This window comes from Odontesthes bonariensis, chromosome 14 (assembly GCF_027942865.1).
Source record: "Odontesthes bonariensis isolate fOdoBon6 chromosome 14, fOdoBon6.hap1, whole genome shotgun sequence".
Taxonomy (NCBI): domain Eukaryota; kingdom Metazoa; phylum Chordata; class Actinopteri; order Atheriniformes; family Atherinopsidae; genus Odontesthes; species Odontesthes bonariensis.
The window spans coordinates 5,687,752-5,710,603 of record NC_134519.1 but is presented as its reverse complement, the minus strand read 5'-3'; the positions used below and the strand labels follow the sequence as shown (position 1 = coordinate 5,710,603).

Genomic DNA, 22,852 nt, shown 5'->3' with positions numbered 1-22,852 from the left:
TCGTTGTAGCTAGCTTGAAACTGCCGTTTTGACAGGAAATGACGATCGGCGACGTCACGTTACGTTGCATCTTGGGTAGTTTGAGTATGAGTAGTAACCTCATGATGCATACCCAACATTTCGGAGAATCTAGTATGCATCCGGGAACTTCTCGCTTACTCAAACTGGCATACGAACTCAAAAAGTTAATATGAGTAGTATGAGTAGTAGGAGAAGTATGCGGTTTCGAACACAGATCTACAGTGCAGATAGTTCAGTTGATTGAATGAAACAAGTCAAACAAAACAACAAAAACCTGCAGCCACACCGGCCCCATCACGGATCAGTTTGAGACTGCAGCTCTGATCATCCAGGCCCAGGTTTCCAGAAACGATGCTGCAGGGAGCGCAGGTGAGTCGGTGTTCTGTGGTGCACGGAAGAAGTTCACTCGCACAAGATCCTCAAGTCAATTTCTTACATTTTATTACTGTTGCACCATTTATACAAGTACATATAATTTTGAATGCATCAATTTCCATTTCTTCTTTTCGTTTTTGTTTGGATGAATGTGTGGTGTGGAAATAGCAGTGGTGAGACATGGGATGGAAATATCAACTGTAGATGCAATGAATGCAGACAGATTTTTTTTTTTAATTTTTTGATTTTTTTTTTTTGTTCCACTTTACCAAAAAAGACAGGACTACAGGTTCACCCAACCACGGACATGCAATTTACTGAGTCAAGAGAGGAAGAAAAACTGAATGGAGTGACACACGACGCCCCTCGAATGTTGGTTTTCTGCTACGGTTTGACAAGTGCTGGGAGGAAGACGTGTGTCAGGTGGATGGAACCGAAAAGGCCGAGATGACCGCACATGCACCTGCATCTACGCAAAGGCGGAAAGAGGAACGTTCCGCGGTCACATTTACGGTTCCGCATCTGATACCTTTTATTTCTTCCAGAAGTATGCGATGGTTGCCGTTCTTTAGTCACACTGGAAAAAATGCCCCTCCAAAAATAAGTAAGAAAAACAACAAATACCAAACGTTTTTGCTTGAAATAAGCAAAATAAATCTGCCAATGGAACTAGTGAAAATCTGCTTGTCCAGATTTCTCGAAATAAGATGTGATATTTAGGACTTTTGAGATAAAAGTGATCTTGAAATTAGCTTAAAAACCTCTTCAAATGTCAAAAAAAGCTTGTTTCATGTGAAATCCAACTCAAGACTTTTTAATTTAACAAGATATTCCAGATGTATTGTCTTCAAACAAGTCCCTATATCTGGCTGAAATAGTACTTGTTAGGCAGTTGTGTCTCATATTAAATGTAATGACGATATTTTGACTAGAAATGAGACAAATATACTTGGTAAGACTTTGATTTTTTCCAGTGCAACGAGACGAAGTGAAAACCAGTGAGCCAGATTTCATCAAACTTTGTGGACGCCTCTCATCACAAAGTGCTGCAAACCGTTACGTTTGTTCCACTGTTTTCCTCTGAGGAAAACAAACTTTACAGAATCACTTTACTGCATCATTTTTTACAGCTTTTTATTTCTTTCTTTCAGTACTTTTACTCAAATTAGCACTGCACGCACCTTCTCTTCCACCGCCACATAGATGTGTTCATATGTGTCATTTCTGAAAAGTAAAGGAAAAATGCATGAAGGGTGAAAATGATTCAATCAGAGGCCCCTTTCCTAGTGCATGATATCTCCACCGTTGCCATAAAAACACGCTGAAGTGGCTCCGATCGCTCGCCGAACCCTCCCACCCCCTCCCACCCCCTCCCACCTCCTCCCGTTCTCTGGTTTCAGACTGCTGACTCAACACAAATGATCTGGCCTGAGGCGTTTTTCACTCGCATGAATACCAGACCGGTGAGGACAGAACACACTGCGTTGGTGCGATACCGTACTTTCAATGTGCTCAATTTTAAAATGGATCTATTGGTTGGAAAGGAATTAATTAAACCTGTTGGGATACATTTTTTCTATGGCAGCAAAGAGAGAAACTGTTTTTACTTTCACTTGTAAGTAAAGGATTTGAGTTTTTCGGTGGAACAGTAAAGACAATCACAGGATGTTTGAGTGCCAGTTTAGTCTACTACCCTTAGAAAGACGCAGCTGAACGTACACTAATCTAAACTCTCCTCGTGATGCAGTAAACATTTCCTTCTCGGTATTATAAGCAAGTCCAAACTGTCTCTGAGACACGATTGTTTTGCCTATTCTACCCGCAGATATGTCCTCTAAAACACCAAAAAGTCTATCATTTGTCACCAGATTTGATTAGAGGATCAGAGATTTGCTTTCAAAGACTTTCAAAGAACATCGTAAAGATCTTTTCAGCGAGGCTTCGCAGACTTTTAAGTATTACAAATGTTAAAAAAAACCCCGCTTAGTTTACTTGGAATATATCTAAGGGTTTCAGTACAAAATGTAGAAGTTAATCTGAAAAAATTCCAAGTGTGTATACGTCTAAGAATGTGTTTTTACTCTGCAAAGCCGTCCTTTTTTTTTCCAACATTTGAAATGTCTTAGAAAGCCTCGGCGTTCTCCTTCTTCGGTCTAAACTTCCTGTAAAAGTTTTCAGCTTTCACTAGTCAGACGAAGAGAGCTTAAGGGAGGAAAATGGGGGAACAACACGGCTCCAAACAATGGCACAAAGCTGGAGGGGGGTGAGAATAAAGGAGAAACACAACTGCACCGGAAAAAACTGGAGATACCTCACACCAAAGCCAAGAACACAAGACTCTGAAGGGGAGACGTGGAGCGAGGAAGCTGCAGGGTGGACTGATGGAATCCGGCCGGGAAGCGGTTCCTTAACCCTGCTCCCTCCATCAGAAGCTTTCCCAACGCGAGCAGAGGCTCACACCTCTGGATTGTATGAGTGAGCGGGGGGATGAGGGTGGGATGGCGAGGCGAATGGCCGACACAGACTCGTATCAAAGTTCAAATACTACAGCAGAAAAAAATAGAATAAAACATAACAATAATAATAGCAATAATCATCTGCAGCGGTGGGAAACTTCTCCAGGTGCTCCAGTCCTCAACAAATCCTCATCATCATCATCATCATCATCATTACGATTATTATTATTATTGTTATCATCATAATATGGGCGGGCTAGTAAATTTCGATTTAATTCTTTTTTTTTTTTAATCTTCATCGTTGTTGAGTTAGGTAATTTATTTCTTCGTTTCCGAAAAGAAGCTGTCCATTAATCTTGAACTGCTACGGTTTGATCCTTGCTTGGCGCCTCTGTGGCGTTCGCCTCCTTGGCGGGAGGTTCGGCGGCTGGTGTCGAACTAGGTGCGGCGGGGGCCTCCTTCGGTGGTGCCGGAGCCGCCGCCGCCTCCGTGGGTTTGGGGTCGGGCGAGGCGGCCGGGGCCTCGGTTTTGGCTGCTGGTGCCGCGGGGGCCTCAGTCTTTTTGGCGTCGGCCTCACCTTTGCTCTCGGCTGCCGGGGCGGGGGCGGCGGCGGCCTTCGCCTCGGGCTCCTTGGCGACAGGGGCGGATTCTTTGGCCGGGGCGGGGGCAGCTGGTTTCTCCTCGGCCTTGGCGGGCTCGGCGCTCTTGGGCGCCTCCGTTTTGGGCTCGGCGTTGGCGGCGGGCTTTTCGGACTCCTTTGTAGCGGGAGCCGCATTCTTCTCGTCCTCTTTTGGTGCCGCAGCGTCGGCCGCCGGCGCTTCCTTGGCTGCCGTATCGTTGGCTACCTCTTTAGTGTCGGTGGCTGCGGGGGCCTCGTCTTTCTTGTCCTTTGGAGCTTCGCTCTCCTCGGCAGAGGCGCTCTCCGCTTTGGCATCCTTGTCTTTAGCCTTATCATCATTCACGTTGTATCCCTTCTTCTTTTTGCTGAGCTTGCCTCCCATTTTGGATCTCTGACCTCTGAAAACGGAGAAGGAAAAGTTTTTAGTATAAAATTTAGTTTTATAGGCAAGGCAATTTTATTTGTAGAGCACAATTCGTACACAAGGCAATTCAAATATATATAAAATATATATAAAATCACAAGGAGGCAATACAATAGAAAATAAAAAACATTGAAAAATTAATTAAATTAAAAATAATCATTAATGAATTAATTTAAAAGTGAAGAGTGCAGATAAAATACTTTCAGGTGTCACATGCACAGCTAAATAAACTAAATAAACTGTTCAGCCTGGATTTATAGACACAAGCATATGTCACCAAACTGACTCAGAAGTGAGAAAAACATTCAAAAGCACACTTTGAGAAGTGAACTGGGGAAGTTGTGGATTTGAACTACAGCCGAACCGGTTTTACATGCAAGTAAATCAATAAAAAACGGCAATAATCTTAAACCAAACGTCTTGAGTCTCCACATAAAAACAGCTAAACATCACCACAGATAAGATGTTGACTGATGAGTGTCATCATTACAATTATTATTATCACATTTGAAGGAGAAATCATAAAATCGTGCAAAATGGAGCCATTTATTTATGGAAAAACATCTCTCATCTTACATTTTGTTATGCATTCTCTCAAACTGAGCCACATGCCCCCCCCCCCGTCATGATATTATGATTGATTAAATGAGGGGAAAGTAATAAGATTGAGAAAGTGAGAAGAGAGAAAAACATTCGAAAGCACACTTTGAGAAGTGAACTGAGGAAGTCGTGGATTTGAACTACAGCCGAACCGGTTTTACATGTAAATCAATAAAAAACGACAATAATCTTAAACCAAACGTCTTGAATCTCCACAAAAAACATTTAAACAGCCCCACAGATAAGATGTTGACTGATGAGTGTGATGAAAATGAACTGATTGATCACATCTGAAGGAGAAATCATAATTAAATGAGGGGAAAGTAATAAGAGTTCAATGGATGTTGATAAAGTAGCACAGCGTGACACTGGCGTCAACTTTTACTCTAAACTTACAGCAAAAATGTATCATAAACGTAATAACTGCTTCCACAGCTGATGACGGGTAAGAGGAGAAGAAGATTTCTATTCTGAGACGATGCTCAAATCAAAGAAGAAAGAAAACGTGACTTTAGTCTGTCGGTCAATAAAATCCTCCCTTTTCTCCCTTTTTTCCCATAACTGAGACAGAAAACCCAACAAAACGTTGCTTCCTGGCAGCAACGAGATTCGATGCAAAAAAGAGCATAAAAATATGGATTTTCAGGTATCGGGTCTCCTGAGACGTTTTAAATCCAAGTTAAAGACATTTCTGTTCTCATGTGTCTATGCATGAAATCTGCACGATATCTTTGAACTTATCTGGACTGTTGCTTGTTTTTAATCATTTTAATTATTTTATTTGATTCTCTTTATATTCTTTTATGTATTTTTAATGCTTCTTACACTCCCTGCTGCAATGCTTTTATTTTATGTGAAGCACAGGAAATGTGCTATACAAATAAATTTGATTTGATACAGAAGTGCTTCACACAATCTTAGATTTCCATGATAGTTGCATGCAGATTCGCCTCAGATGCACCCGCTTGCATAACCCTCATCCAAATATTATGCTACCTTTAAAACACGTCTTCGTATTTCAGTATATCAGTTAATCGCAGGTGGCACGAACCTAAGTGAGTCATAGGCTATGTTCCAAACTGCATACTTCTCCTACTACTCCTACTAACTTTTTGAGTTAGTATACGAGTTTGAGTAAGCGAGAAGTTCCTGGATGCATACTAGATTCTCCGAAATGTTGGGTATGCATCATGAGGTTACTACTCATACTCAAACTACCCAAGATGCAACGTAACGTGACGTCGCCGATCGTCATTTCCTGTCAAAACGGCAGTTTCAAGCTAGCTACAACGAGGGTAGGTTCACTTCCTGTTTTCAAAACAAAAGCACCAATTGTATCCTAATGGCTTTCCCTATGATAAAAGGCAACGGGTATTTTATTTTGTGAAAATAACAGGAAGTGCGTTGCTCACTGCGGCTAGCTTTAGTAGCGCCGAATTCGTGGGAACAAAATTGTAAACAGCCGGTATTTTGTCAGGTTTTCAACACGTTGGGGATCTAAACGACTACTTTCTCGCCTGAAAATGTTTCAAATGTTGCTAAAGTTTACAGAGTTTAGAGCTTAAGGGAAATCAGCTTCAGGCCGGCTGATTTCGGCTCGGGCAGGAGCGAGATGCATTCTGGGTAAACACTCTGCATACTGTCTGATCGATGAGTATGCAGAATGGAAGTATGTAGTATGTAGTATGTAGTATGCAGTATGTAGTATGTAGTATGCAGTATGTAGTATGTAGTATGCAGTATGCAGTATGCAGTATGTAGTATGTAGTATGCAAGTATGCAGTATGTAGTATGCGGTATGCGGTATGCAGTATGTAGTATGTAGTATGTAGTATGTAGTATGCAGTATGCAGTATGTAGTATGCAAGTATGCAGTATGTAGTATGCAAGTATGCAGTATGTAGTATGCGGTATGCGGTATGCGGTATGCAGTATGCAGTATGCAGTATGTAGTATGCAAGTATGCGGTATGCGGTATGCGGTATGCGGTATGCAGTATGCAGTATGTAGTATGTAGTATGTAGTATGTAGTATGCAGTATACAGTATGTGGTATGCGGTATGCAGTATGCAGTATGTAGTATGTAGTATGCAGTATGCAGTATGTAGTATGTAGTATGCAGTATACAGTATGTAGTATGCGGTATGCGGTATGCGGTATGTAGTATGTAGTATGTAGTATGCAGTATGCAGTATGTAGTATGCAGTATGTAGTATGCAGTATGCAGTATGCAGTATGTAGTATGCGATTTCAAACACAGCCATTTTGTTGTTTTTTCTAACAGGAACGGGTTCCACACACCGTGCACACGCAGTACAAATCCAGTCAGCATGCAAATCTACACATTCACAGAGAATTATCACCCCTGTCTGCTGCTGCTCAGCAGAATTCTCACTCACTCGCAGAGACACATTTCCATCATGCAAACCATAATTAGATCAATGTCCCCACAACAGGAGTAAAAGCCGCCCACGCACACCTGCAGGTTCCTGGCTCGCTCTGTCAGCCCAACATTTTTCATGGGTCTGACCATCTGTCGGCCTCACGGGGGAGAGGACTTCAACACACAACCAATCAGGCATAAAAGGACCAAAGGCTCAGTCATGGTTACGCTTTCTCCTTATAAATACCACGCTTCCACTCTGTGTTGGTTTTTAAGGCTGAGGCAACCTGTCAGTCCGCTAAAAATCAGAGAATCTCTCTCTTTTCCCCCAACTTGACATGATTTGGACAAAGAAATTCCACTTCATTGCTGATTAACTGACCCTGCCAAAGAACTCGTATCTCTCCGCCTTATCGTTGCACGACTGCAAAGCTCTCTGTGTCCACCTGGCCACATGCTTTGCATTTCTTTGGTGCAAAATAGCTTTAATCCTCTTTAATCATGTCTCTCCTGAACCAGACTACACAGGAAACAGGAGAAATACTGAAGCTTATTCAAGCTTATATATTAATATTAATTAATTACTTAATTATTTTTTAATTAATATTTATTATAATATTATAATAATTATTACAATACTAATTATATTAATAATTATTCGTATTAATTAATTAATTAATTAATTAATAAATATTCAAGCTTTTTCTGCCACAGAATCTAAGGACGGTGCACAAATCTCATGCATGTAGTCGTCAGTCTAACTTTATTTAAACTGCAGTTTTAGACAAAGTGAAAACTGGATATGAATAAGTTACACTCATCCACAGGTCTAAAATGATTTAAAAGGTTTAAAACCAGAACATTTTTATAAATGAGAGCAAATGATATCAATCATTTCTCCAGACTCGGTTATTTTTCCTGCATCTTTTTGACTTTTGTGGAGCAGTTCAGGCTTTCTGTTCGTCAGATCATCCTGAATTTGTTCTGCAAAGTTTAAGTTGCAGAACTCTCAGTTATGCCTTGAAGCTTTAGTTGCATACCGAGGCGGTTTGACTGTCAGTGAAAGGCAAAGAGGCTGTTCAGTCAGGATTGGTTTTACCTTCCATTTCATTCATTGTTTATGTGCATTTTCTACATTCCTCTGACTGACTGATGACGGCATTTATATTTATATTCACAGCTTTATCGAAGGGATATTAAAGGGATAGTTCGCCTCTTTTGACATGAAGCTGTATGACATCCCATATCAGCAACATCATTTATGAACATCTTCTTACCCCCTGCTGCGTCCTGTGAGCAGAGTTCCAGCCTCGTTTTGGTGTTGATGAAGGTAGTCCGACTAGTTGCTGTTGCATATTGTTTTGAGAAGCAAAACGCTTTATTTTTTAAACCCCAGCCAACTAGCCGGACTACCTTCATCAACGCCAAAACGAGGCTGGAACTCTGCTCACAGGACGCAGCAGGGGGTAAGAAGATGTTCAGAAATGATGTTGCTGATATGGTATGTCATACAGCTTCATGTCAAAAGAGGCGAACTGTCCCTTTAAGAGAAAGCTAATGTTCTAACTTTGGTAGCATTGTTCCACTCTGTGGTTTTCTGCCCTTTCTTTTTAAAGCTTCTTGTGTACATTACACGCACACCAAAGCCACTCGTTTAGGTTTAGAACGTTTAAAACCCGGCTGAGGTGGCAGAGACACAGAAAAACACGTTAAAAAAACATTAAATAACGACTCAAAGAACTGCAGTCCAACATAAAAGAGGCTTTAAAAGAAAGTGGCTAGAAAGTGTGCAGCAAACACTGACCGAGTGAAGAAATGAAAGAAAGTTTCCCCTGAAATATTTCACTGAAAAGCTGTGAGAAAGGCTCACTTTGTGCCCAAATGGAAAGAATCTTAATCACTCAGAACTCTTACGTTAGTACACACTGCAATTGGGATGCGCTGGCTCAAAACTGTAAGAAATAATCTGTCAATATAAGCGTGAATGAACCAATAAATAGATATATATAAAGTCAGCTCACTCCACCTTTAAATGTGAGTACATTGAAGAGGTTTGACACTGAATGAACCTGTAAAAAGCAGGAGCTCTCCTCCCAAACAAACCGGAGCTCTGAGCTTCTGCTCCACTCACAGACTCGCCCTGTGAGTGGAGCAGAGCCGGCGCTGAATCCACTCAGAATGCTAATCACCTCCTGAATTACTCCACTATTCACGCAGAAGTCCTCTGAAAGTCCGGCGCTCGGTGTCTGCCACAGCTTCACACGGGACACAATGGAGGTCTGACTGCTGCATCACATCACTCGCCTGCTCCTGGCCTGCGCTGCCAGCACAATGACTCACAATCATCTGGGGCAGACAATGGCCATTCAAGCAGAGGCACGCTTTTCCCCTGCTGGGCGTGTGGTTTGGGTGTTTGAAGAGCTGGGGCAGGGCAGATGAAAACCTGGAGAAAATGCTCTGGGGCTGCACAAAAGACTTCATTTAACCTGCACGCAGCCGGCGGGGAAGCAGCAGAGAGCACGTGATGCCCCCAGCTATGAAGTGCCAGGGCGCCGCGGCATCGCCGGGAAGCAGTAAAGTGATTAATAAGAAGCTGTGTGGCTCCAAACGAGGGGAAAAATCCCTTTAAGATTCAGTTAACTGTGTTTTAAACACACCCACCAGGGTCCTAATCCACTTAGACGCAGTGTTATCGTCACGCTTAAATCTCTGAGTGTGCGGATCTCTGATCTCCATCAGTGTGAAATCACGTCTCGTTCTCCAACTAAAGTTCACGACCTCAGCGGCCTGCAGGAACTTCAAAGAGGCAAAAAAGGTGGGGTTCAACCACCGTTCAGTGTCTGAAACGGCAGGAACGAAGCTGTCCGATGACACAAACGTCTCCAGCATCCATCATCATGCATCATGCATCAGGCTCAGGTCACCTCCCGCCTGGACTACTGCAGCTCGCTCCTTGCTGGTGCCCCGGCTTCTGCCATCAGACCTCTGGAGCTGGTTCAGAAAGCTGCTGCTCGTCTGGTGTTCAACCTCCCCGAGTTCTCCCACACCACTCCCCTTCCCCGCTCTCTACATTGGCTCCCTGTAGCTGCAGCATCCAGTTTCAGACTCTGGTGCTGGCCTACAGGGCAGTGGAAGGAACAGCTCCTTCATACCTCCAGGCTATGGTCCAGCCCTACACCCCCGCCCGGCCGCTTCGCTCTGCGGCCTCCGGGCGGCCGGCTGCCCCCTCACTCAGCGGTCCCTGCGCACCATCCACACGGTCACGGCTTTTCTCTGTTCTGGCCCCCCGATGGTGGAACGATCTCAGCTGAGTCGCTGCCCATCTTTCCCCATCTGTAGGAAACACTACCCTGATCCGCCCTCTGAGGACATCACCTGTTTCGTCCCAGCTCCTCATGCACTTATTTGTTTCCTAAATTGTCTTTGCTTTCTAAATTGTGTTCTCATTTGTCTCGGTACCCAACTTACCGCACTTACTCTAGCACTAGTTTTGCTCTTAGCTGTTTGGTTTTGGAAGGAAATGCACTTATGATTTCTTGTGACCTGAAGTTCTTTTGCCTCCCGATGTGGAACACACTGATTGTAAGTCGCTTTGGATAAAAGCGTCTGCAGAATGTAATGTAAGGCATAGACTCCTGTGGGCTCTCACACATTTCTTCACCTAAAATCGAACGTTTGCACCTTCTTCTTCACTACAAGGCAAACTTTCTCTGCACAACGTGCTCTAAAAAGAAAGACACAGACACGACTCCAGAACACTCAGTGGGGTCACATGGCCCTGAAAGGATCGGATTATTGGCTAAATTACAATAAGACTGAGTTATTAATGGGTAATTCTCCTTGGATATATGGCGGTGAATGAATGGGACCAGAGGCACAAAGCGTGTCATACTCCGGTATGATAGGTGGCGCTGTACCCATTCCAGCTGTTGCTAATAGAGCCACTTCCTGTTGACCTCTTCACCACCAACAACAACAACAAACTCAGGCATTGGAGAAAGATGGAGAACGCAGAGCCAGATGAAGCTACGTCCCTCTACATTTGGTCTGTGATGAGCTGCTTGTTGCATAAACTCGATGCCCAACGGAGCATTCTCCATCGCGTTGTTTGTTTCTTTCTGACGGCGACAACAACAGGAATATCGTCTCCTTTGACTTCCGGGTCACGACCCCGGGAAAACATCTGGAGCATGCGCAGAACGCAAAGTCTGATTCACCACGAGCTTCAGCGTCTACAAGCAGGTTTAGAGTGACTTTCAACCCAGTTATCTCGGGGTCTGAATCCCATCCGATCCAATTCTTAGTCAGATTAAGGTGTCTACATGCACTTAATAACTCAGTCTGATTGTGATTTAGCCAATAATCCGATCCTTTCAGTGCCATGTGACCCCACTGAGTGAGAGGTGTGCACCTCCACGTGCACACACAGTTTTCACAGAGCCTGATAAAGTGAAGTGAACATAAAAAAAACAGCAAATGCTCAGTAAGTTTCATAAAGAATGCAGTTCTTATTATCACCACATGTAACATGTAAGGTATAGAATGAACAATGAGCGCACGCCTGATGCTATCAGGTCCACAGCAGCTGTGTGTAGATGCTCATCTATCTAAACCTTATTAGTCCCACTATTGCATCCCGGTGGAGTTTTCCAGGCACCTGCTGCTACACAACGCCGCGCCTTATGCTCCAGAGTAGCCAGCTTCACTTATTATCGGGCTTGTTTTTCTTTTTTAAGAACAACTCGTTTTAATAGGTCGGGTTGCTGGTTCAGTGCAACGACAGGAAGTTCTGCAACAAAAGAAAAGACTCTGAATATGCAGCTGCTTGCAGCTGCTTGGGATGCAGTAAGGGCCTGAGTTATGAATCAGACCGTATGTGCCCTGCATCGTGTGTTGTCCTCTTTAGGCACAGATCATTCGTCAGAATAGTGCTGAGCATGTATTGTACACACAGCCATCTGCCTTAACGTGGCAAAAGAGGGAGGAGGAAACTGAGCTGAAAAAAGATTGAATGCACGTTTTTCCCCATGTTTTTAGTTTGATGTTTTATCATGTTTTAGGTTGTTTATGTTTTGGTTTTTAGTTCATGCTTTAGCCAGATCTTGTATTTAGTTTTGCCATTGGCTGTGTTCGAAAACGTCTACTTCTCCTACTACTCATACTACTCCTACTAACTTTAACTTTTTTTAAGTTCCCGGATGCATACTAGATTCTCCGAAATGTTGGGTATGCATCATGAGGTCACTACTCATACTCAAACTACCCAAGATGCAACGTAACGTGACGTCGCCGATCGTCATTTCCTGTCAAAACGGCAGTTTCAAGCTAGCTACAACGAGGGTAGGTTCACTTCCTGTTTTCAAAACAAAAGCACCAATTGTATGGTAATGGCTTTCCCTGTGATAAAAGGCAACGGGTATTTTATTTTGTGAAAATAACCGGAAGTGCGTTGCTCACTGCGGCTAGCTTTAGTAGCGCCGAATTTGTGGGAACAAAATTGTAAATAGCCGGTATTTTGTCAGGTTTTCAACACGTTGGGGATCTAAACGACTACTTTCTCGCCTGAAAATGTTTCAAATGTTGCTAAAGTTTACAGAGTTTAGAGCTTAAGTGAAATCAGCTTCAGGCCGGCTGATTTCGGCTCGGGCAGGAGCGCAATGCATTGTGGGTAAACGCTCTGCATACTGTCTGATCGATGAGTATGCAGTATGGAAGTATGCAGTATGTAGTATGTAGTATGCAGTATGTAGTATGTAGTATGTAGTATGCAGTATGTAGTATGCAGTATGTAGTATGTAGTATGCAGTATGCAGTATGTAGTATGCAGTATGCAGTATGTAGTATGTAGTATGTAGTATGCAGTATGCAGTATGTAGTATGCAGTATGCAGTTTGCAGTATGCAGTATGGAAGTATGCAGTATGCAGTATGTAGTATGCAGTATGGAAGTATGCAGTACGCAGTATGTAGTATGTAGTATGCAGTATGCAGTATGCAGTATGTAGTATGCAGTATGCAGTATGCAGTATGCAGTATGTAGTATGTAGTATGCAGTATGCAGTTTGCAGTATGCAGGAGGCAGTATGGAAGTATGCAGTATGCAGTATGCAGTATGTAGTATGCAGTATGCAGTATGTAGTATGCAGTATGCAGTATGCAGTATGCAGTATGTAGTATGGAAGTATGCAGTATGCAGTATGTAGTATGTAGTATGTAGTATGCAGTATGCAGTATGTAGTATGGAAGTATGTAGTATGCAGTAAGTAGTATGCAGTATGTAGTATGTAGTATGCAGTATGCAGTTTGCAGTATGCAGTATGGAAGTATGCAGTATGCAGTATGTAGTATGTAGTATGCAGTTTGCAGTATGCAGTATGGAAGTATGCAGTATGCAGTATGTAGTATGCAGTATGTAGTATGTATGCATTATGTAGTATGCAGTATGTAGTAAGTAGTATGTAGTATGCGTTTTCGAACACAGCCGTAGTCTTCCCCACAGTTTCTGTTTGCTCATTAGTTTCACTCACATCACCAGTTCCCCATTTAGTTCCCAGGCTCCTCTGTCTTTTTGTGAGATCTTTTCCTGATTTTCACCCCTCATGCCTCGACGTCACGTTAAAGTTAAGTGTTTTTCCAAGTCATGTCAAGTCTTTTGTTTTGTTTTCTAGTCACAGTTATATTCATGGTTTTGTTCCCACTGTCTCGTTTTGATATCCGGCTCTTTGGCTCTTTTCCTTTTGTTAACCACGTTTTGTTTTGTGAATAAACCCAGTTTCTGCTTTACACCTTTTGGAGTCTGCATCTGTGTCCTGCCACCCACCTCCTGACAGGTTGTATGATTCTCTCCGTGTTCACACACACGCTGTGGTTGCAAATGTGACGAAAAGCGTCGTGCAACAAGCTAAAATAGCTTTAGCAACTCTCCTTTTCGGAGAGGAGTGAACATAAAATCATCCGTTCCTGTCAGTGTTCGGTGATAAGATGGAGTGATGTAACCTGACATGACACATTATGGAGGCCGCTTCTCTCTCTGTGTCCAAACTGAACCGCATCACTCAGTTATCTTCACTTATTTCATGCTGTAGATCATATGTGCCAAACTCAAGGCCCGCGGGCCAAATGTGGCCCGCCATGTAATTTTATGTGGCCCGTGAGAGCTTAAAAGGTCTGATTGTCTAAAAATAAATAAGTCAAATACGTGCAGTTACCAAAAACTACATTTCCCACAATGCATGCTGATTATGAAGTGACGGCATCACGCCACTGGACTGCAGTGTTTCCAAAATCGATGCGATTTTCCCAACAAGTGGAATTGAGAAATACAAATAATGATCCCAAAATGTCCAGGAAGAGAAACTGATGCAGATGCATCAATCTTTCTGTTTCAAGAAAGATCGGAAGGCGAATACGTGTTTCAAGAAGGAAAAACGGTATGTCCTCTGTGTTGTGAGGCGGTTGTCAAAGAGTACGATCTACGTCCGCATTCTGAGACCAAACACGGAGCTCAGTGTGCCGACATCAGGCATCAAGAAAAACAACAAACAGAACGTGTTCGCTAAAAGCCACAACCGAAAACAATGCGGCAGTAAAAGCTAGCTTTGTTTGATATTTCAAGTTTGGAACAAAGTAAATGTCATAACTTGTGTTTGATGATATTTTTCTTTATTCACTTGGATAGTTTGATCGTTGATGTGGGTTTCATAACCTGACAAATTAAAAGGATTTATGATAAAATAACAGAGCAACAAGCAGACATATATTTTTTTACATCTATCCAAATATATATTTAATGTTTGTAGCTTGAATAAGTAATAAATTCAGAGTTATTTAACATTAAGGAGTAGTTACATTTATAAGTTACATCTGGCCCTGTGAGGGCAACGATTATGCTGATGTGGCCCTCAGTGAAAATGCTTCTCAGATGCTTCTGCTGCTGCATTCCAGCCGCTCGCTTAAACTTAAACTTAAAGATCTGCAGCTACGCTTTGAGAATGAAAGTCACTGCGTGTTTATTACCTCGGAACAAGCCGTTTACACCCAAAGACGGTGTTCCTCTACGCCCACAGGGGGCCCGGAGCGGCTCCCAAACCAAACGCCAGCATCGAACGGTGTGAGAACCACAGTTTGAGGGCAGCTGAAGCCTATCGAGTTCCATTTTCAGCCACTAGAGATTGAAAAACTCTACACACTGGAGCCAAAAATGTAAAGAATTTCCCTGTAAAATAATTTATTTTACAGCTCAACTACTGTTATTTATCAAACAGTATAATACTGTTTTTTTGGATTACAGTACTTGACGGTAGGATAAGATAGATAGATAGATAGATAGATAGATAGATAGATAGATAGATAGATAGATAGATAGATAGATAAGTTCTTTATTCATCCCAATTTGCGAAATTATTGTGTTGCAACAAAGATATGTAAACAATTAAAGGAAAAACAAGCAAATAGAATAGAATAAAAATAGAGAATAAACAGCTATATACAAATCTACAGTATGAAGAGTAGGGTAAATAATAATAATAGTAATAATAATAAACATCAGTAAACTAAATAAAAACAGATTTGTACATTGAGTATCTCATTACACTTAATATAAGACACAACTGCCTAACAAGCTCTATTTCAGCCAGATATAGGGACTTGTTTTAATACAATACATCTTGAATATCTTGTTAAGTGAAAAAGTCTTGAAAACATCTTGTTTTGAGTCATATTTCACATGAAACAAGCTTTTTTTTTCATCTGAAGAGGTTTTTAAGCTAATTTCAAGATCACTTTTAACTTAAAAGTCCTAAATATCACATCTTATTTCAAGAAATCTTGACAAGCCGATTTTCACTAGTTCCATTGGCAGATTTTTTTGCTTATTTCAAGCAAAAAAGTCTTTTATTTGTTTTTTTTTTTACTTATTTTTGGAGGGGCATTTTTTCCAGTGCAGAGGCAACCCGATCCCTCAACCTCAGAAACTGCCGAGTTGGCGAAACACGAGATCGATCGTGGTGACGCTCAGAGATTTAAAAAAAAGTATTTATACAACATTAATAATCCGCTGTCATGCGTGTTGTCCTGCAGGCCAGAAGGTGGCAAAGCAGCTGAAGACGAGCAGAAGTCGCTGAGTGAACAGATGGCTCAGTCCTCCTCAGATTTTCCACCAACTCTCACCGTCTCTGGCGAGTCATCTGTCACGCCCCCACACCGCCGCCACAGCTCGGCTCTGTTCTCCTTCTACTCTCTGCACCACCTGCTTCCTACTTTCTTTCTCTGCAACAACCCCCCCCCCCCCCCCCCCCCATCACCTCTCCAGATTCTCCTCCTCTTCGTGTCTTTGCCCTCATCATCTTCCAGACACATTTTTCACTTGGAAATTATGAGTAAAAAATAACAATAAACCAGAGTTGGACCCTACATGCCTTAGATGCAAGCAAGCTCCTGCGAGTCTATCACATATGTTCTGGGCATGTCCAAGACTATATCATTTCTGGCAATCTATTTTCAAGACTTTCTCTAAAATGCTAGAAGAGCCATTGGATTGCAACATGTTGGCCAGGAGACTTATATACTGTTCAGGTGGAAAGACCCTCTTCCCCCCCACATACATTCTCATTGGGTCAAAAAGATTATGCAATATCTTAAAGGGATAGTTTACCTCGTATGACACGAAGCTGTATGACATCCCATATCAGCAACATCATTTCTGAACATCTTCTTACCCCCTGCTGCGTCCTGTGAGCCGAGTTCCAGCCTCGTTTTGGTGTTGATGAAGGTAGTCCGGCTAGTTGGCTGGGGTTTAAAAAATAAAGCGTTTTGCTTCTCAAAACAATATGCGTTCAACAGAGTAATACATTTGCATCACAAAATGGTTCTCCAGGAAAAAGTCAGACCTCACAATCTCTTGGCCCTATTTTCTCTCCCTTCGTATCACTGCGTTCACCCACCTAGCGATAGCAGCACCTGTTACGGTGTTTGCTGCTCGGTCTGCACTTCGGTCTACACAGCAGGCAGTGATACGAAGGGAGAGAAAATAGTGCCAAGCGATTGTGAGATCTGACTTTTTCTGGATTTTGTGATGCAAATGTATTACTCTGTTGAACGCATATTGTTTTGAGAAGCAAAACGCTTTATTTTTTAAACCCCAGCCAACTAGCCGGACTACCTTCATCAACACCAAAACGAGGCTGGAACTCGGCTCACAGGACGCAGCAGGGGGTAAGAAGATGTTCAGAAATGATGTTGCTGATATGGGATGTCAGACAGCTTCATGTCAAAAGAGGCGAACTGTCCCTTTAAACTAGAGAAGGTCAGATGCTCTCTCCAAGGGTCTGCTCAGAGATTCAGTTTGGCAGCCTTTTCTTGACATTTGTAGAAAAAAATGGAAGCAGAGAATTGAACCCTATAAGACTTGTTTTTTTGCTGTGTCTGTTTTTGTTGTTTTTGTTGTTTTGTTGTTTTGTTTTGTTGTTTTGTTTTGTTGTGGTCTTTTTAGTTTTTTCGTTTGCGTGTCTCTCTGGTGGGTTTGGCGGGTGGGATGGGTAGGATGGGTGGATACTGGGGATTAGTCTAGATACAGTATACTGTTTTTATTATGTATATTGTATAAGACCTTAATAAAAAATTAAAAAAACAACAATAAAAATCCTCAGCTGCGATATTATATTCTGTTTTTAAATCTGTGATCTCTGCCTCCTTTTAGCACAGTTTCTTTGCAGGTCCCTTTCAGTCCCTTTCCTGACCCTCTGGCCCAGCAGATGGAGGTCTCCAGGAGGTCCCGGGTTTGCAGTAAATCCCCGGCCTCGGAGCAGCCGTCAACCTGTCCGGGCCTGGCAGGTTTCTGCGTCGCTGCCATCCAAGACGACACGTTAAAGGTTAGGGCTGTCGCCGTCCGACTGCAAACTCTCACTCTGCTTCCAGCGTCTGCTGGGAAATCAACCTGACAGCAGAGAGCAGGAGGAGCTTCCACTGCACAAAGCTCTTTAAACGCCACCTTATCCACAAAAAAAAAGGCTTTATCACGGCCCGTGGAGAGGCTGAGGGGAACATCTTCGTGTAAAAATATTAAACAAAGAGATTACGCGATCCAACATGGAGGGAATTCGATTGGAAAGTGAACATGCGTTACTTTTATTACATGGAAATACAGCAATACAGCTGATTTATGTTGGAGGGAGTGTGGAGCAGTGGGCGACTCTGCTCATATATTCTGGGATTGCCCCAAAAATACAGGATTTTTGGAAGAATATTCAAAAGGAAATGGAACAGATTATGGGCCTTAACCTCCATCTGGAAGCAGCACTTTACATTTTGGGTATAATTCCTGACGGTGTGACAGATAAGAGCTCTAAATGTTTGCTGAGAATCCTGCTGCTGATAGCAAAGAAGACTGTAACAGCTTCCTGGCTGAAACCACAGCCTCCGAGCATCATGCAATGGAGAGACGGGGTAAAAAAATGTGTTTATCATGGAAAAATCACAGCAAGACCACAGCTGAAAACAGACATGTTTGATAAAAGATAGTCATTATTAGTACAGGCAACGCTGGGACTCTAGCATATTCTTGTTTTTCTTATTTTTATTTTTTCATTTAAATTTATTAATTACATTTTTTTATCTTAATTTTTTTAATTAAATTTTTTTAATTTAATTAAAAAATATTTAATTAATTTTTTTATTATTTTAATTATTTTTTTAATTTTTTTAATTAATTACAGGAGAGTAGGTTCTTTCTTTTTCTTTTTGTATTGTTGTTGCTCTCACCTGTAAATGACTCGTACTCTGTACGGTTGTTTTTCTCACTTCTAAAGTACTCATACTCGTATAACACAGAATGCTCGTTACGGCGTATAGAGCGAAGAAGAGGATTGGATTTGCGGAAATATGACGTAAAGGTGCAAAACGGTGACTGAAATTTACAAAGATCTAGTCAGTGGAAGAAAAAACAAAGTAGAGAGGACTTTTAAAGAACTTTAAGCAAGTATAACTGCATATAATATACACCCCCGCTGTGTTTGTTGAGTTTCTGTCTGTATGTATGTATATGTAAAATAAAAATTCAGTTCTAAAAAAAAAAAAAAAGAGATTACGTGAATGTAACCGTGGTGGTTTTCACAGAACTGTGACACAGATAGTTTCTGATTGCGAGTCCGGCCTGGGGCTGAAAAGCACACAGATTCCCCTCCTGTGTCACACTGACCTCCATTTTAAAACAGTTCAGCCTCATCAGACTGAGAAACCTACAACCCAAAACACACGCCGCTCGAGCCTCGCTGCTTCCGCCCGGCTTGGCAGGGACCTATTTAATCACCGCACCAACAGAAATGTGTTTTTTTCTGAGTGAATCGTTGAGTTTTTTGCACATCACTGGGCCTAACTCTGCTGTTATCATTGATGTAGCTGATGAATGAGCTCTGCAGTTAACAGTCTGATGTCATTACTCTCCACATCGCTGCAAAAACAGTTGTTTCAGTTTTCCGTTTGAATAATAGGAGCCATATATTTCTCTCTAATTTATATGACCAATTAGAGACGAATAATTACCCCCAAACTCTCGAGGCTTTTGTTGGAATACATTTAACCGGCAAAATCACGTGCCAGCCGAGGGCGAAGCTAACAAAGCTAACAAAGCTAACAACAACAGCATTAGTTCTGGTAATATCTGACAGATCAAGCCTGGAAAAACAAAACTTTCCAGAGATCCTGGCTCCTGACCACGGTGTGCTCTGCATCCACCAGGTTCTTACGTCTCAGAGCGTAAACTTTGTTCAGATAACAGCTATCCTGGATGCCTGCTGGCCCTCAGAGGCTTCTTATGAGCCAAGTTTGGGGGCTGCTGTGTTCAACTCGCTGCTACTTCATGATCAGATTTCCCATAATGCCTCCTTCTTAACGGGGAACAGGACGTTTATTATATTTATTTGTATTTGAAACACCGACTTGTGTGAATAAAATATGATTTACAGGCAACATTTGATCTGAATTCATGTAAAACTGTCCTGAAGTTCACTGAAAGACTGACAGCGCTGCTGAAAGCATCAAATACAAAGATCACTAATTCACATATCGCATCCTCAGAGGTGGTAGTAACGAGTTACATTTACTTGAGTAAGTTTTTGAAATAATTACACTTCTAGGAGTAGTTTTAAATCTCTATACTTTTTACTTTTACTTGAGTAGATGTGTGCAGCAGAAACTGTCCTCTTACTCCGCACATTAGGCTACAATGAGCTGGTTACTTTTCTTCTTACCTCTTTGGTATTCTACGCCTCATTATTTTTATCCCCCCGCGTACGCCTCATTTTAATGTTTTATTCTGACAGAGAGAGAGACTTCCACCAAAGGCTCTACCACCTGACTGTGTTCCACCAATCAGACGCAGCCGTGCAGTCTGGTCACGTGACCGTACTCGATCTCAGCGGCGGGACGGGTTAGCTTTAGCATTAGCAGTCGTAGCAAACAAAGAAAGAAACGGATGAAAAATGTCAGAACCAACGGTGGGAAATGAAGACGCAGACGAGGCCTCATACTGAAAGCATGTTTACCTTACAAAGAGTGAGAAACAGCAGCTACATTATGTGTCTTCTGTGGCAACCAAAACAAACGCACATTTCAGCAGAAACTCAACATCTAACTTGAGGAAACATGTAGCGCTAAGTTTCCTAAACTCGTTGAATTGAAGCTATTTTGTAATTAATTAATTAATTAATTATAATTTATTTTATCAATTGGATGAATTCTAATTTGCCTAAAGATGATTATTTAGTATTTTTGTCTGTCTGATTGAATGCTTGTGTTAACAAATAAATCAGACGTTACTCAACAGTTACTCAGTACTTGAGTAGTTTTTTCACCGAGCACTTTTTTACTCTTACTCAAGTAATTATTTGGATGACTACTTTTTACTTTTACTTGAGTCATATTATTCTGAAGTAACAGTACTTTTACTTGAGTACATTTTTGGCTGCTCTACCCATCTCTGTTGTAGCCTGGCGACGCCATCCCATGTACTTCCGCCCAAAGATTTTGGCTCCGCACATAGTCTGGCCAAATCCCCCTACCTCGGTTCGCTCAGTGTTTTGCCAATCAGCAAACAGTTGCGAGTGGTGACGCAGAACTCACGCGCGAGTCCATTGTAGTCCATATAATTGTAGTTCAACCGCAGCGGAAATAAACATGGCGACGGAAGAACGCTAGAAGCTATCCATGAAGTTGTCTCAACTCTGGAGATCATTACACAATTAAAACGAGAGCAAGAGGAATGCCTCGTCAATTTTGTTAGTGGCAAGGATGTCGAAGCTCTCCTTCCAACTGGCTTTGGGAAAAGTTTGATTTATCAAATGGTACCGGTATAATGAAAGCGGATGTGGGAAGCGTGATTCGCGAGCTAGAGACTCGCGAGAGTAAGCATGAACCTCGGCGCATAACCTACGTCATTTCTAAAGATTATGATTGGTTAAGGGAACTCCGTTACTCCAATGAATTTAAGTTGCTGGGTAAGGTCCCGCCCTCCATGGAAACGGATTCCTCTTGGGTTTTCCCAGACTGTTTGACAGAGTCAACAGTCGGCTTTCGCCCAGGCTACCTCTGTTGTGCTTTCAGGAGGAATTTCTTGATGAACAACAATTGGTTCAGCATTCCAGGCCCATGGCTGACTGCACAGCAAAGTGGTTGAGTAGTTCGGATAAAGAACTGCACGTACCCTGTGTGCTTATGAATAAATGTAACATGGATGTAAAGCCATAATTCATAACACAGGCCTGAGCACTTCCTCCTGCTGCCATCCAGCTGGCTGATTTAAGACGAGGCTGTTTGGGGGGGGGCAGGAAAACTGGAGCAGAAAATTTGGCCCAATCATACATACAGACACAAATAAAAAAAATGAAAAAAACACCACTCTGTGCTGGCTCTTTGCGCTGAGATGGAAGGAAAAGGGAAGAGCTGAGGATGCTGGGAGTGCAGAGTCAGAAGAGGCCGACGTGATATGCTCAAGGAGCTGAAGCGACAGATTGGAGTCCATTAAAGGAAAAGACTCAGAGTCTCACCTTCTGCCGTTACGGCGGGTTTTACAAACCTCGCTAAGCTTTACGCCAACACAGCGAAACACAATGCAAAGAGGGTTTTATTCTTCTTGGGGAATTAAATAGAGCAGCAAATGAAACCGCAAAGTGTTCCATCTGCGGAAATCAGAACTGCTCCCCCGGGTCAAAGCCGCGTCTGCACGTCTATTTATGACCAACGATAAACACTTTCCAGCCAAGACGAGCTTCCAGCTGCGCGAGCTGCATGTTATCATGTTGGGGAGCCCCCAAAGTTAGGGTTTCCCTGTGAAGGCGACGGATGTTTGCAAGAAAACGTTAAAGGGACAGTTCGCCTCTTCTGACATGAAGCTGTATGACATCCCATATCAGCAACATCATTTCTGAACATCTTCTTACCCCCTGCTGCGTCCTGTGAGCAGAGTTCCAGCCTCGTTTTGGTGTTGATGAAGGTAGTACGGCTAGTTGGCTGGGGTTTAAAAAATAAAGCGTTTTGCTTCTCAAAACAATATGCGTTCAACAGAGTAATACATTTGCATCACAGAATGGTTCTCCAGGAAAAAGTCAGACCTCACAATCTCTTGGCCCTATTTTCTCTCCCTTCGTATCACTGCCTGCTGTGTGGACCGTGCAGACTGAGCAGCAAACACCGTACTGTCGTGTTTGGGTGGTTTGAAAGGACACGGATGCAGACTCCAAAAGGTGTTAGGCAAAAAGTGAGATTTATTCACAAAACAAAAACGTGGTTAACAAAAAGCGCGGCTGAGCCAGATGACAAAAACTTAAACTGTGGAACAAAAAACATGACTAAGGAAAAACAAAAGACTTGGCATGATATATGTGTAGCGTTACCGGGTATTTATATACCTATTAAATATGAGGATTTATGAGATGTTCTTACAGTCTCAAATAAATCCTCATATTTAATAGGTATATAAATACC

The 22,852-nt window shown here is 42.2% G+C and overlaps 1 protein-coding gene across 1 annotated transcript in view; it reads right to left on the bottom strand.

Moving 5' to 3' along the window:
* Window positions 1-3,127: 3,127 nt before the first annotated feature.
* basp1 (brain abundant, membrane attached signal protein 1) overlaps window positions 3,128-22,852 on the bottom strand; it is an 81,076-nt gene continuing 61,351 nt past the window's right edge. The window contains exon 2 of the mRNA XM_075482690.1: window positions 3,128-3,869. Within this exon, the coding sequence (XP_075338805.1) occupies window positions 3,203-3,853 (651 nt within the window). The 5' untranslated portion in view covers window positions 3,854-3,869 and the 3' untranslated portion in view covers window positions 3,128-3,202. The remainder of the gene's footprint in view (window positions 3,870-22,852) is intronic.